At 42.2% G+C, this 15,857-nt stretch overlaps 2 protein-coding genes across 2 annotated transcripts in view; both read left to right on the top strand.

The window, feature by feature from the left end:
- The first annotated feature begins 5,430 nt into the window (after positions 1-5,430).
- Positions 5,431-12,313, top strand: LOC133011416 (protocadherin Fat 4-like). Its single transcript, XM_061079148.1, has 4 exons — positions 5,431-7,825; positions 8,789-8,813; positions 8,905-11,332; positions 12,275-12,313. The coding sequence occupies exons 1-4, from the start codon at positions 5,431-5,433 to the stop codon at positions 12,311-12,313; spliced, it is 4,887 nt and encodes a 1,628-aa protein (XP_060935131.1).
- A 186-nt stretch (positions 12,314-12,499) lies between these two features.
- Positions 12,500-15,857, top strand: part of LOC133012096 (protocadherin alpha-C2-like) — a 60,505-nt gene continuing 57,147 nt past the window's right edge. Inside the window, exon 1 of the mRNA XM_061080063.1 lies at positions 12,500-14,911. Within this exon, the coding sequence (XP_060936046.1) occupies positions 12,500-14,911 (2,412 nt within the window). The remainder of the gene's footprint in view (positions 14,912-15,857) is intronic.

Raw genomic sequence — 15,857 nt, 5'->3', positions numbered from 1 at the left:
AGACTCTGGTGTTCCTCCGCTCAGCAGCAACGTGACTGTGAACGTTTTGATCCTGGATGAGAATGACAACAGTCCTTCGGTTCTTTCTCCATATTCTGAGCACGGCTCCGTTAACAGTGAGAGCATCCCCTATTCTGCAGAAGCTGGATACTTTGTGGCAAAGATCAGGGCTGTAGACGCAGACTCTGGATACAACGCGCTGCTTTCTTATCACCTCTCTGAACCCAAAGGAAACAACCTCTTCCGGATCGGAACCAGCACCGGGGAAATCAGGACTAAGAGGAGAATGAGTGACAATGACTTGAAAACTCACCCCTTGGTGGTGCTGGTTTCTGATAACGGAGAACCCTCCCTGTCAGCGACTGTATCTATAGATGTGGTGGTGGTTGAGAGCACAGCTGACATCCAGACTCAGTTCAGACATGTGCCCACAAAGGACGATGGCTTCTCTGATTTAAACCTGTATCTGCTGATCGGCATCGTGTCGGTGTCAGTCATCTTTCTGCTGAGTCTCATCACTTTAATAGCTGTCAAATGCCACAGGACAGACAGCAGCTTCAGCAGGTACAGCGCCCCCATGATCACTACCCACCCTGACGGGAGCTGGTCTTACTCTAATGCTACTCAGCAGTATGACGTCTGCTTCAGCTCAGACACGCTCAAGAGTGACGTAGTGGTTTTCCCCGCACAGTTTCCGCCTGCAGATGCGGAACTGATCAGTATTAACGGAGGAGACACTTATGGCAGGACTCAGACTTTACCAAATAAAGACAAGGTAAGACAATATTTACTTTAAGTAGTTTTTGCTGTGTATTTTCTATCCAGGATCAATAACCATAATAGGCAGTTTTGTGGAATATGAAAATAATTAGTTTTGTTATGTGGTTTCTAAACCGGCGCATATTTTGCCAATTTGAAGTCTCTTTTTTAATTCAGATGAAACGTAGTCAGCACATTTCTCTTATATACATGAATATCATGATTTGCTTCAGGATTCTACTTCAATCTATTCACCATTGAAAAGAAAATGAAAAACGGGTCAAATGAAAAAACACACAACGAGCAACATGGCAAGAATCTCTTTCCTACAACGGACAAAAATACAGGGTTGATGACTTTGTAGTGTAATTTTGCAACTGTACCTGCTTTTATTTGTTGGTGGATTGGTTTTTAATTTCAGACATTTTTGGTGTCTGATTTCGTTGTGTCCCTTTTTTGCTTTCCGTGGTGCTGAACACAACTTTTGAAACTGACTACCAGTTCCCAGAATGTAATGCAAAACAAAAACGTTGTTTAAGTTTAAATTTTCCTTAATATGTTTTCAAATTTCTTTTAGGATAATTGTGAAAAAGTACCAAGTTCCTTAAACAAATCTGTTTGTATTATATCTGCAGACACTTTAATACTCAGTGAAAAAGATTCAGTTCATTAATATGTTTAACTTGCTGTAACTTCTGTGATATATTTCTTGAGATTTCAGTCAGTTTATAAAACAGACTGTTATAAAAATACTTAAGTTTGAATGTATTTTTTTGTAATTAGTAATTCAAACGTCCTTGTTTAATATTTGATCACTTTTATGTTTTCACTCGCATGTATATGAGGAGAAATTATGAAGTTTAATAAGTCCCTGTGTTATTATTGTTAATACATCATGCAGTTTAGACAAATGTCCACATGGAGACACTGCAGACCATCACATTTGGACTTGCATTTTAATGTCTTAGGGCTCCGCCTAGATTCAGCGGATGATGTGGGCTTTGTTACAAAGAGAGGTCGGACGACAAAGAACGGTCGTGTCTTTTGGTCGGGAAAATGCCGATATCTTTGCTTGGATTATTTCTTCGCTGACTCTGGGATCATAGTTTTTGTAACGAATTATTCAGATTGGCCTGCATGCACCTTCCCGACGTGAGGAATTATGCATTTACCGAGCAGAACGGGCTCTGTGTGGATATATCTGCTGCTCGTGCTGCTGGATTGTTACTGGGAGCCGGTGTCCGGGCAGCTCGCTTACTCCGTTTCAGAGGAGGTGAATGTGGGGACTGTGGTCGGGAATATCGCTAAAGATCTGAACATCAACGTCCAGGATTTGGAGTCCCGCATGTTTCAGATCGTTTCTGGATCAAAGAGGAAATATTTCGAGGTAAATCTAAAGACTGGGGTCCTCTACGTTAATGACAGAATAGATCGGGAGGAACTCTGCGGCGACGACGCTAAATGTTCACTCAGTGTAGAAGCGGTTATTAATAACCCGTTAAAACTGTACCGGATTGAAGTAACAATCTTAGACGTGAATGATAATTCACCATCATTTCTCAGCACGTCACAGATAATCAATATTACTGAGAACACCGCAGCAGGGGCTAAATTCCCCCTCCATCCTGCTCACGACCCAGACGTCGGTAAAAATAATGTTAAGAATTACAAGCTTAGTCAAAATGAACATTTCTCCCTCGACACGAATAAAGGAGAAACTGTAACTACGGAATTAGTGCTTCAGAAAGCTTTAGATCGAGAAAAACAGTCTGTGGTTCGACTCACGCTGACTGCGATTGATGGAGGAACTCCTGCTAAATCAGGCAGCATTATAATTATAGTGAATGTGTTGGACATTAATGATAACACTCCTATATTCAATCAAAAACTGTATAAAGCCAGCGTTCATGAAAATGTGAAAATAGGCAGCTCGATAATAACATTGAACGCAACGGATTTAGATACGGGCCCAAATGGACACGTGACATATTCATTTAGTGACATAGGTCGAGGAAAACAAACTGATCTGTTTTCCATTGATGAAAAAACAGGGACTGTCACAAATAAAAAGAACATCGACTTTGAAGAGAACAACGCTTTTGAGATAAGAGTACAAGCCAGTGATGGAGCTTCGTATCCGATGACATCATATGCCAAATTATTGATTGAAGTCTTAGACGTAAATGACAATGCTCCTGTAATGTCAGTGACGTCACTGTTAAACACCGTAGAAGAGGACGCGTCCATCGGCACAGCTATTGCTCTGGTTTCAGTACTTGATAAAGACGGAGGTAAAAATGAGATCGTGAACTGTAAAATTTCAAATAACGTCCCTTTCAAACTTGAGTCGAATTATAAGAATTACTACTCGCTGGTGGTGGACGGTCCTCTTGACAGAGAGAGCGCATCTCAATACAAAATCAGCATCACCGCTACTGACGAGGGGAGCCCACCTCTCTCCAGTACAAGTGTAATTGCTATACACGTGTCAGATGTAAATGATAACAGACCTGTATTCACAGAATCTACCATCAATGTGTATGTGAGAGAAAACAGTCCCGTAGGAGCGGTTCTAAAAACAGTGTCCGCATTTGATGACGACATCGATCAGAATGGTCAGATGAGATTTTCGTTTTTACAAAGTAACAGTGACACGTTACCGTTATCTGCAATGGTGAACATCAACTCAGAGACAGGAGATATAATCAGTCTGCAGTCGTTTAACTATGAGGAGTTGAAAACGTTCCAGTTTAAAGTTCAGGCCACAGACTCTGGTGTTCCTCCGCTCAGCAGCAACGTGACTGTGAACGTTTTGATCCTGGATGAGAATGATAACAGTCCTTCGGTTCTTTCTCCATATTCTGAGCACGGCTCCGTTAACAGTGAGAGCATCCCGTATTCTGCTGAAGCGGGATACTTTGTGGCAAAGATCAGGGCTGTAGACGCAGACTCTGGATACAACGCGCTGCTTTCGTATCACCTCTCTGAGCCCAAAGGAAACAACCTCTTCCGGATCGGAACCAGCACCGGGGAAATCAGGACTAAGAGGAGAATGAGTGACAATGACTTGAAAACTCACCCCTTGGTGGTGCTGGTTTCTGATAACGGAGAACCCTCCCTGTCAGCTACTGTGTCTATAGATGTGGTGGTGGTTGAGAGCACAGCTGACATCCAGACCCAGTTCAGACATGTGCCCACAAAGGACGATGGCTTCTCTGATTTAAACCTGTATCTGCTGATCGGCATCGTGTCGGTGTCAGTCATCTTTCTGCTGAGCCTCATCACTTTAATAGCTGTCAAATGCCACAGGACAGACAGCAGCTTCAGCAAGTACAGCGCCCCAATGATCACCACCCACCCTGACGGGAGCTGGTCTTACTCGAACGCTACTCAGCAGTATGACGTCTGCTTCAGCTCAGACACGCTCAAGAGTGACGTAGTGGTTTTCCCCGCACAGTTTCCGCCTGCAGATGCAGAATTGATCAGTATTAACGGAGGAGACACTTATGGCAGGACTCAGACTTTACCAAACAAAGACAAGGTAAGACAATATTTACATCAAGTACTTGTTGCTCTGTATTTTCTATCGAGTATCAATAGCCATAATAAGCAGTTTTGTGGAATATGAAAATAATTAGTTTTGTTATGTGGTTTTTAAACCGACGCATATTTTGCCAATTTGAAGTCTCTTTTTTAATTCAGATGAAACGTAGTCAGCACATTTCTCTTATATACATGAATATCATGATTTGCTTCAGGATTCTACTTCAATCTATTCACCATTGAAAAGAAAATGAAAAAAGACACAACGAGCAACATGGCAAGAATCTCTTTCCTACAACGGACAAAAATACAGGGTTGCTGACTTTGTAGTGTAATTTTGCAACTGTACCTGCTTTTATTTTTTGGTGGATTGGTTTTTAATTTCAGACATTTTTGGTGTCTGATTTCGTTGTGTCCCTTTTTTGCTTTCAGTGGTGCTGAACACAACTTTTGAAACTGACTACCAGTTCCCAGAATGTAATGCAAAACAAAAACGTTGTTTAAGTTTAAATTTTCCTTAATATGTTTTCCAATTTCTTTTAGGATAATTGTGAAAAAGTACCAAGTTCCTTAAACAAATTTGTTTGTATTATATCTGCAGACACTTTAATACTCAGTGAAAAAGATTCAGTTCATTAATATGTTTAACTTGCTGTAACTACTGTGATATATTTCTTGAGATTTCAGTCAGTTTATTAAACCGACTGTTATAAAATGACTTAAGTTTGAATGTATTTTTAAGTAATTAGTAATTCAAACGTCCTTGTTTAATATTTGATCACTTTTATGTTTTCACTCGCATGTATACGAGGAGAAATTATGAAGTTTAATAAGTCCCTGTGTTATTATTGTTAATACATCATGCAGTTTAGACAAATGTCCACATGGAGACACTGCAGACCATCACATTTGGACTTGCATTCGAATGTCTTAGGGCTCCGCCTAGATTCAGCGGATGATGTGGGCTTTGTTACAAAGAGAGGTCGGACGACAAAGAACGGTCGTGTCTTTAGGATCGGGAAAATGCCGACATTGTTGCTTGGATTATTTCTTCGCTGACCCTGGGATCATAGTTTCTGTAACCTATATTCAGATTGGCCTGCATGCTCCTTCTCGACGTGAGGAATTATGCATTTACCGAGCAAAACGGGCCCTGTGTGGATATATCTGCTGCTCGTGCTGCTGGATTGTTACTGGGAGCCGGTGTCCGGGCAGCTCTCTTACTCCGTCTCAGAGGAAGTGAATGTGGGGACTGTGGTCGGGAATATCGCTAAAGATCTGAACATCAACGTCCAGGATTTGGAGTCCCGCATGTTTCAGATCGTTTCTGGATCAAAGAGGAAATATTTCGAGGTAAATCTAAAGACTGGTGTCCTCTACGTTAATGAGAGAATAGATCGGGAGGAACTCTGCGGCAACGAAGCTAAATGTTCACTCAGTGTAGAAGCTGTTATTAATAACCCGTTAAAACTGTACCGGATTGAAGTAACAATTTTAGACGTGAATGATAATTCACCGTCATTTCTCAGCACGTCACAGATAATCAATATTACCGAGATCACACGGACAGGGGCTAAATTTATCTTGAAACGTGCCCATGACAAAGACGTCGGTAAAAACACTGTTAATACATACAAGCTCAGTCAAAATGAATATTTCTCTCTTTCTACGCATAAGGGAGAGAGTGCATCTCCCGAATTAGTGCTTCAGAAAGGTTTAGATCGAGAAAAGCAGTCTGTCATAAGTCTCACGCTGACGGCAATTGATGGAGGAACTCCTGCTAAATCCGGCAGCATTATTATTACAGTGAATGTGTTGGACAGTAATGATAACGCTCCTATATTCAGTCAAACACTCTATAAAACGAGTGTTTATGAGAATGTGAAAATAGGCAGCTCGATAATGACACTGGACGCCACGGATTTGGATGTGGGGCAAAACGGACATATATCGTATTCATTTATTGAAATGGATCAGGAAAAACAAACCGATTTATTTTCTATCGATGAAAAAACAGGGACCGTAACAAATAAAAAGAATATTGACTTTGAAGAGAACAACGCTTTTGAGATAAGAGTTCAGGCCAGTGATGGAGCTACGTCTCCCCTCACTTCACATGCCAAATTATTGATTGAAGTCTTAGACGTTAATGACAATGCTCCAGAAATGTCGGTGACGTCACTGTTAAACACCGTGAAAGAGGACGCGTCCATCGGCACAGCTATTGCTCTTGTTTCAGTACTTGATAAAGACGGAGGTAAAAATGGGGTCGTGAACTGTAAAATTTCAAATAACGTCCCTTTCAAACTTGAGTCGAATTATAAGAATTACTACTCGCTGGTGGTGGACGGTCCTCTTGACAGAGAGAGCGCATCTCAATACAACATCAGCATCACTGCTACTGACGAGGGGAGCCCACCTCTCTCCAGTACAAGTGTTATTACTGTACACCTGTCAGATGTAAATGATAACAGACCTGTATTCACAGAATCTACCATCAATGTGTATGTGAGAGAAAACAGTCCCGTAGGAGCGGTTCTAAAAACAGTGTCCGCATTTGATGACGACATCGATCAGAATGGTCAGATGAGATTTTCATTTTTACAAAGTAACAGTGACACGTTACCATTATCTGCAATGGTGATCATCAACTCAGAGACAGGAGATATAATCAGTCTGCAGTCGTTTAACTTTGAGGAGTTGAAAACGTTTCAGTTTAAAGTTCAGGCCACAGACTCTGGTGTTCCTCCGCTCAGCAGCAACGTGACTGTGAACGTTTTTATTCTGGATGAGAATGACAACAGTCCTTCGGTTCTTTCTCCATATTCTGAGCATGGCTCTGTTAACAGTGAGAGCATCCCCTATTCTGCTGAAGCGGGATACTTTGTGGCAAAGATAAGGGCTGTAGACGCAGACTCTGGATACAACGCGCTGCTTTCTTATCACCTCTCTGAGCCCAAAGGAAACAACCTCTTCCGGATCGGAACCAGCACCGGGGAAATCAGGACTAAGAGGAGAATGAGTGACAATGACTTGAAAACTCACCCCTTGGTGGTGCTGGTTTCTGATAACGGAGAACCCTCCCTGTCAGCCACTGTGTCTATAGATGTGGTGGTGGTTGAGAGCACAGCTGACATCCAGACCCAGTTCAGACATGTGCCCACAAAGGACGATGGCTTCTCTGATTTAAACCTGTATCTGCTGATCGGCATCGTGTCGGTGTCAGTCATCTTTCTGCTGAGTCTCATCACTTTAATAGCAGTCAAATGCCACAGGACAGACAGCAGCTTCAGCAGGTACAGCGCCCCAATGATCACCACCCACCCTGACGGGAGCTGGTCTTACTCTAATGCAACCCAGCAGTATGACGTCTGCTTCAGCTCAGACACGCTCAAGAGTGACGTAGTGGTTTTCCCTGCACAGTTTCCGCCTGCAGATGCGGAACTGATCAGTATTAACGGAGGAGACACGTATGGCAGGACACAGACTTTACCAAACAAAGACAAGGTAAGGATAATACCGAGTACATTTTTATTGATATACTGTAGTTGGGATCTCAGCTTCAACGATTTAATTTCGAGAGATATTTTACCTTGCTTCTCGATTTTGTATGATCTTGCCTTAGTTTGTGTTTGTGGAGTTTAATCCACGTCTAATTTTTCGCACTTATGGTGTATTTTTATGATGAAATACAATTAACTTTTTTCGGCTTAGAAACTCCTCATCACGCCTAATTTGCTTACATGTCATACAGTGCACAATTAATTTGAATTGTTTGTCATAATGTTTGTCTTGGATCTCGATGGGAAAAATAATCTTTGGGAAATAATCAATGTTATAATGAATAACTTCATATCAGTCAAACGTTCTTAGACATAAAAATGGTTGCTAAACTCTCCGTATTAGCTTAAACACATGTCGAGCCATGCACTGCGCTGTTAAGGTAAAATACATCATGGTGGTGTATTTAAGTATTTGGTGGCAAAATCAACATCCAACAACTGTGAAAAAGAGAGGAACAAGATGTTTGTGATAGTTTGTATTCATGGGAAGCTTAAATCATTTGGTTCTGCTAAATATTGGTCATCCACCTTGTTTTGACATACACTTTAAAACGATGGTTTGTGCTCCTCTCACAATATTTGTTATATCTAATCAATCAATATTTAGGTTTTATTACAAACCCTCTCACCCCGAGTGTGCTTTCAATGATGCAGCATTGTGGGGCTCTATCCATGGTCCTGAAATATGTGGTAAATGCAGTATAATATGCTGGGATTTCAATACATGAACGCAGAATTTAAGCAGCTGTTATTTTATTACTGATATAAGTGGCTGGACGTTTTCAGATCTCTTAAAAAATCTATCTTTGCTTGTGTTTATTTCAAAGCATTGTAGTTATTTTAAATGGCCAAGAGGTGGCAGTACAGACCATGACACCGCCGGCAGGTTGATGACGTTTCGAGGACCCTCCCACATTATACAGAGATCCTCAATTCTGTCAATGCTTTGTTAGAATGAGACGCAGGGCGCAGGAGAATAAGTACACACGATCGGGTGGCAAATGATTTGATGTTTCAAACGATGCTCTGGTGTTTATAGGAGAAGACGCGTGGATATACGGATCTATGTTTTGTTCTCGCTGTGTGGAATTATGCCGTCGCCGGGGAGAAAGACTTTTATCGGGACATATCTAGTGCTTGTTGTCTTGGAGTATAACTGGGGAGCGGTGTCCGGGCAGCTCTCCTATTCCGTCTCAGAGGAGGTAAACCTGGGGACTTCTGTTGGAAATCTCGCCAAGGATCTGTGCCTGAACGTTCACGATTTGGAGTCACGTATGTTTCAGATCGTTACTGGATCGAAGAGAAAATATTTCGATGTAAATTTGAAGTCAGGTTTTCTCTACGTCATTGAAAGAATAGACAGAGAAGAGCTCTGTGCCAAAGCGACAAAATGTACAATTAACGTCGAGGCTGTGATAAATAATCCACTGAAACTTTACCGAATAGAAGTGAATATTCTCGATGTAAATGATAATCCCCCGTCATTCAGTGCCCAATCTCAAACTATTGATATCGCAGAGTTCGTATTACCGGGAGCTACATTCCCTGTGCCGTCGGCCTTCGATGCCGATGTCGGGAAAAATAGTATTAACACATACAAGCTGAATCCCAATGAATATTTTTCTTTAGTGGTGCACAGAGGAGAGAGCGTGTCAGCCGAGCTGGTACTGCAAAAATCATTAGACCGAGAGAAACGGGCTTTGATTAAACTAACGCTGACCGCTGTAGATGGAGGAACGCCTCCGAAATCAGGCACATCTGAAATATTAATTAATGTTCTTGACAACAATGACAATATTCCAGTCTTTAGCAAAACTCTTTACAAAACAAGTATCACGGAAAATGCAGCACTTGGCACTACAGTAGTGGCAGTGACTGCAACTGATGCGGATGATGGTCCAAACAAAGACATCGTGTATTTACTGAATTCGAGAGATCAGGACCGTGTCTTGGACATTTTTGAAATCGATTCTGAAACGGGAATAATAACTGTTAAAGGAAAGATTGACTTTGAAGCAAATTCTGCCTTCGAAATCCGCGTGCAGGCTGCGGACAAAGGCCAGCCTCCGTTAACAGCTCAGTGTAAAGTGCTCGTGGAGGTGGTGGACTTGAACGACAATGCCCCTGACGTCACGGTGACGTCACTGCTCAGTACAGTGAGGGAGGATGCTGAACTTGGTACAGCCATTGCACTTGTTTCAGTTCTTGACAGAGATGGGGGTAAAAATGGTGATGTGAAATGTGCAATATTGAACGAGGTCCCCTTTAAATTAGAGACAAACTACAAAAATTATTATTCCTTAGTTATTGCTGGAGCTCTGGATAGGGAACTCGTTAACCACTACAATATTACTATTAAAGCCACAGATGAAGGCAGTCCCCCTCTCTCTAACACAAGTGTGGTTATTGTTCAGGTTTCTGATGTAAATGACAACACACCTCTGTTTTCAGAGAGTGTAATAAATATGTATGTGGGAGAAAACAGTCCGGTTGGCACCGTTTTGAAAGCAGTATCTGCAACTGATGCTGACATTAGTGAAAATGGCCGGGTGAGCTACTCATTAGTCAGCGACAAAAACAAAGTGCCGTTGTCTGCTATGCTTAATATCAACTCAGAGACAGGAGATATAATCAGTCTGCAGTCGTTTAACTTCGAGGAGCTGAAAACATTTCAGTTTAAAGTTCAGGCCACAGACTCTGGTGTTCCTCCGCTCAGCAGCAACGTGACTGTGAACGTTTTTATCGTGGATGAGAATGACAACAGTCCCTCAGTTCTTTCTCCATATTCTGAGCACGGCTCCGTAAACAGTGAGAGCATCCCCTATTCTGCTGAAGCGGGATACTTTGTAGCAAAGATCAGGGCTGTAGACGCAGACTCTGGATACAACGCATTGCTTTCGTATCACCTCTCTGAGCCCAAAGGAAACAACCTCTTCCGGATCGGAACCAGCACCGGGGAAATCAGGACTAAGAGGAGAATGAGTGACAATGACTTGAAAACTCACCCCTTGGTGGTGCTGGTTTCTGATAATGGAGAACCCTCCCTCTCAGCTACTGTGTCTATAGATGTGGTGGTGGTTGAGAACACAGCTGACATCCAGACTCAGTTCAGACACTTGCCCACAAAGGACGATGGCTTCTCTGATTTAAACCTGTATCTGCTGATTGGCATCGTTACGGTGTCAGTCATTTTTCTGCTGAGCCTCATCACTTTAATAGCAGTCAAATGCCACAGGACAGACAGCAGCTTCAGCAGGTACAGCGCCCCAATGATCACCACCCACCCTGACGGGAGCTGGTCTTACTCTAAAGCTACTCAGCAGTATGACGTCTGCTTCAGCTCAGACACGCTCAAGAGTGACGTAGTGGTTTTCCCTGCACAGTTTCCACCTGCAGATGCAGAACTGATCAGTATTAATGGAGGAGACACTTATAACAGGACTCAGACTCTACCCACCAAGGAGAAGGTAAGAAAATGTGTAGCAAATGTCTCATTGTTGCGTTGCAAGTAGAATCACACAAATAACCTTAATACAATATTTTGGTTAACATCAGTCTGTCATTAGAAAGACAGTCTAAGTTTGAGTGAAAGAAGGTGGCACGTCACACGGTATAGTCTTACAGGCCTGCTCCACATGTCTTGTTCAGTGTTCCCTGCTTTGGCTGCGAACTAATGCATTTAAATTATGTCACTGCCCATGGCACTGAGTGTCAGTTTCTTACTGTGATCCGCCTCGTCACATATGCTCAATAGGTATATTTCTTCTCTCCTAAGAAGCCAGTTACAATAGATTATGCAATATAATTGCAATTGTACGTGTGATGATAGAACTTGAAGACATGAGTGTATTGACCGTACACTAAAAATATGTCAATTGAGTTTTTGACTGAATGGTTTGAGTCAGAAATATGCTTGCCATCAGAAACTTCCTGCTTCAAAAATTGGTTCCATGTTTTCTTGTCGATGATTAAATGTGGGAATGATTGTGAATCAACTAATTTATTGAAGCCCTAAACTTCATATAATCTCGTGTTATCATTTGACATCGTGGATATTTAGATTCCCAGGCACGCAAACTCTACCACACGCTGTCATGGAGAAAAGACAAGTTCTCTTTCACTATTTAAACATAAATTGCTTGATACAAAGTTTAAATATGCTGTTTTACTTGTGTCAGATTTGCCTTGATTTTTGTATTGAATATCTGTTCAAATTAGTTGTCATTTTGGAAATTTGATAGAAAAATGTCTCAGCACACTCTCCACGTTAACTTTTAAACAGCACTCTTTCTGTGCTGCTAAAAAATAACTGTGAGCCATGTCCTTATATTTAGAAATTGACAGTGTAATATCTAAAAAAGTTGTTGTCCACATTTTTGAATGAGAATGTGTACTTTGTATGTGTGCAGTTTAATAAAGCTACCACACGGGGACGCTTTAGACCGTAACACTGAAACGTCATGGCTCCTCCCTGAGTTAAAGAAAACGAAGGGACTGTGGGTTTTCATCACAAAGAGACACGGGAGGAGACGGGGCACATGGTGGATTATTTGTCTTTAAAATATGAAAGTCGACATAGCGTGGCCTGCAATTTTTGAACATCTCAACATTCCACAATAGAAACATCGCTGTGGATGTATGCTTGGTTCATTTTCGACGGAATTATGACTCTGCCGAATACCAGGAGGTCTTTTGTAACATATCTGGTGCTGCTGTTGTTGGATTGTTACTGGGAATCGGCGTCTGGGCAGCTCTCATACTCCGTCTCAGAGGAGGTAAACCCAGGAACTAATGTCGGAAATATCGCCAAGGATCTAAACCTCAACGTGCAGGATTTGGAGACGCGTTCGTTTCAAATTGTTACCGGATCCAAGAGGAAATATTTCGAGGTAAATCTAAAGACCGGATTTCTTCACGTCAGTGAGAGAATAGACCGAGAAGAGCTTTGTACGGATGAGCCTAAATGCACCGTCAGCGTAGAGGCTGTGATTAACAATCCATTGAAGCTTTACCGCGTCGAGGTAGAAATCAAAGATGTGAATGACCACTCTCCGTCATTTAACACAAAATCCCAGATACTGGACATTGCAGAGAACACAGTGCCTGGATTCAGATTCGAGTTATCGGAGGCAAGCGATGCTGATGTAGGTAAACATGGCGTTAGTGCGTATAAGCTCAGTCCGAATGAATACTTCAGTCTTGCGACACACAAAAGAGGGGAGAGTATATCTCCAGAGTTAGTGCTGCAGAAAGCTCTAGACCGGGAGAAAAAGCCACATCTACAGCTCCTGTTAACAGCGTTAGACGGGGGCTCGCCACCGAAATCAGGCACATCAGAAATTGAAATAAATATACTCGACAATAATGACAACGCACCGATGTTCAGCAATAGTCTTTATAAAATCAAAATTTTAGAAAATATCCCAATCGGTACGGCAATCTTCACCTTAAATGCAACCGACGCAGATGAAGGCCCAAACAGTGAAATAATATATTCTCTTCGAAGCAAGGACCAGGATCACATTCTGGACGTTTTCAAAATTGACCCTGACACGGGGATCATTTCAGTGAAAGGAAAAATCGACTATGAGGAAAGAAGAGCTTTTGAGATCCGGGCAGAGGCGAGAGACAAAGGCCAGCCTCCGATGTCTGCTCATAGTAAAGTGCTGGTGGAAGTGATTGACGTAAATGACAACGCTCCGGAAATCACTGTGACGTCACTGCTCAATACAGTGAACGAGGACGCTGGTGCAGGTACTGCTATTGCACTCGTATCAGTTCTAGATAGAGACAGTGGCAAAAACGGTGAAGTAAAATGTGAGATCTTGAACACCGTCCCGTTCAAGTTAGAGACAAATTACAAAAACTATTTTTCTTTGGTGGTTGACGGGCGCCTCGACAGAGAGGTCACGCCACAGTACAATATAACTATATCAGCTACAGATGAAGGCAGTCCTCCTCTGTCCAATGTAAGCGTCATCACTGTTCACATTTCTGATGTTAATGACAATATGCCTTATTTCCCAGAACCGGTGATAAAAGTTTATGTGAAAGAAAACAGCAAAGTAGGAACAGTAATTAAAACAGTGACTGCAATAGATGCAGACACCAGCCACAATGGTCAGGTGAGCTACTCGATTTTAAACAGTGAGAGTAAATCTCTTTCAAACCCCACATTGGTGAACATAAACTCGGAGACAGGAGATATAATCAGTCTGCAATCGTTTAACTTCGAAGAGTTGAAAACGTTTCAGTTTAAAGTTCAGGCCACAGACTCTGGTGTTCCTCCGCTCAGCAGCAACGTGACTGTGAACATTTTCATCCTGGATGAGAATGACAACAGTCCTGCAGTCCTCTCTCCATATTCTGAGCACGGCTCTGTTAACAGTGAGAGCATCCCCTATTCTGCTGAAGCAGGATACTTTGTGGCAAAGATCAGGGCAGTAGACGCAGACTCTGGATACAACGCTCTGCTTTCTTATCACCTCTCTGAGCCCAAAGGAAACAACCTCTTCCGGATCGGAACCAGCACCGGGGAAATCAGGACTAAGAGGAGAATGAGTGACAATGACTTGAAAACTCACCCCTTGGTGGTGCTGGTTTCTGATAATGGAGAACCCTCCCTGTCGACTACTGTGTCTATAGATGTGGCGGTGGTTGAGAACACAGCTGACATCCAGACTCAGTTCAGACATGTGCCCACAAGGGACGATGGCTTCTCTGATTTAAACCTGTATCTGCTGATCGGCATCGTGTCGGTGTCAGTCATCTTTTTACTGAGCCTCATCACTTTAATAGCAGTCAAATGCCACAGGACAGACAGCAGCTTCAGCAGGTACAGCGCCCCAATGATCACCACCCACCCTGACGGGAGCTGGTCTTACTCCAACGCTACTCAGCAGTATGACGTCTGCTTCAGCTCAGACACCCTCAAGAGTGACGTAGTGGTTTTCCCCGCACAGTTTCCGCCTGCAGATGCAGAGCTGATCAGTATTAATGAGGGAGACACTTATGGCAGGACACAGACTTTACCGAACAAAGACAAGGTGAGTTGTAACCGATTTCTTAGCTTTTTTTACATTTAAGCGTGCCAAATCTTAAAAACATTTAAATGGATTGCAAATTATTTTTCAACGTTAAATATCAATGATGTGCAGCTGTACTTGCATACACTTGTGTCTAGTCCTTTGATAGGGGCCAGCTCTACTCGCACACACGCACTGACTCATAAATCGGAAAGTGGTGATATCTCAATCTTGTTTGTAGTCTATCCATCTCTGTGTCATGTTGAACTATTTCTCATTGATGTGATGACCCGGATAAACAGGAAATCAAAGCAGTACTCTGAGCAACCGCATGAAATGCATTCAAACTGGGTTGAGTCGCTGTCCATGGTCCTGAAACATTGTTTTTTTTGCACCGAGATTCAGATGCTGCTTGTGGTGGTGCTGATTTGCTGTTTATATCCTGTGTTCTTATGTCCAGTAATTGTGAAAATAAATAAAAAGGCATAGGTGCTGTTAAAGAACAACAAAAGTAGAAATCACATGAATAATTACGATAAACAACACAAATTAATTCAACTTAATATTAGTGATGGCTCTTTGAACATTGAGTTAGTCTTTCAAAAATAATGTTTTATTGATATTAGGCTAAAATATGATTTACACTGTACATTATGAAAATAATATTTGGGGCAGTCAGTATTTACACAAATGTGCCACGAGAGGTCGCTGGAGACCATGCACAAATATTGTGTTCAGAGTTTAGAACGGAACTCCTCCTCTACTCGTGACAAAACACGTTCACGTCATCATCTGTGTGTGCTCTGTGGAGATAGTGTACAGTCGAGTGAAGCCCTGGAGAGAGAGGACCTCAGTCAGAATGGATTTATAAAAGTGGTGTTTTTTCACGGACGGGCCAAAAGGCAGTGACCAGGACACGTCGCTTTTTCTCCGAACAGCGATGGCTGCTCGGGGACAATGGAATAAC

This window comes from Limanda limanda, chromosome 10 (assembly GCF_963576545.1).
Source record: "Limanda limanda chromosome 10, fLimLim1.1, whole genome shotgun sequence".
Lineage (NCBI taxonomy): Eukaryota > Metazoa > Chordata > Actinopteri > Pleuronectiformes > Pleuronectidae > Limanda > Limanda limanda.
Note: the sequence above shows the minus strand (reverse complement) of the source record. Positions and strands in the feature narration are given on the sequence as shown.

Coding starts and splice junctions, on each gene's coding strand:
- LOC133011416 (XM_061079148.1), top strand. CDS start 5,431: ATGCATTTACCGAGCAAAACGGGCCCTGTGTGGATATATCTGCTGCTC. Junction 7,826..8,788: donor CAAGGTAAGGATAATACCGA/GTACATTTTTAT, acceptor CACATTATACAG/AGATCCTCAATTCTGTCAAT. Junction 8,814..8,904: donor CTCAATTCTGTCAATGCTTT/GTTAGAATGAGA, acceptor TGGTGTTTATAG/GAGAAGACGCGTGGATATAC.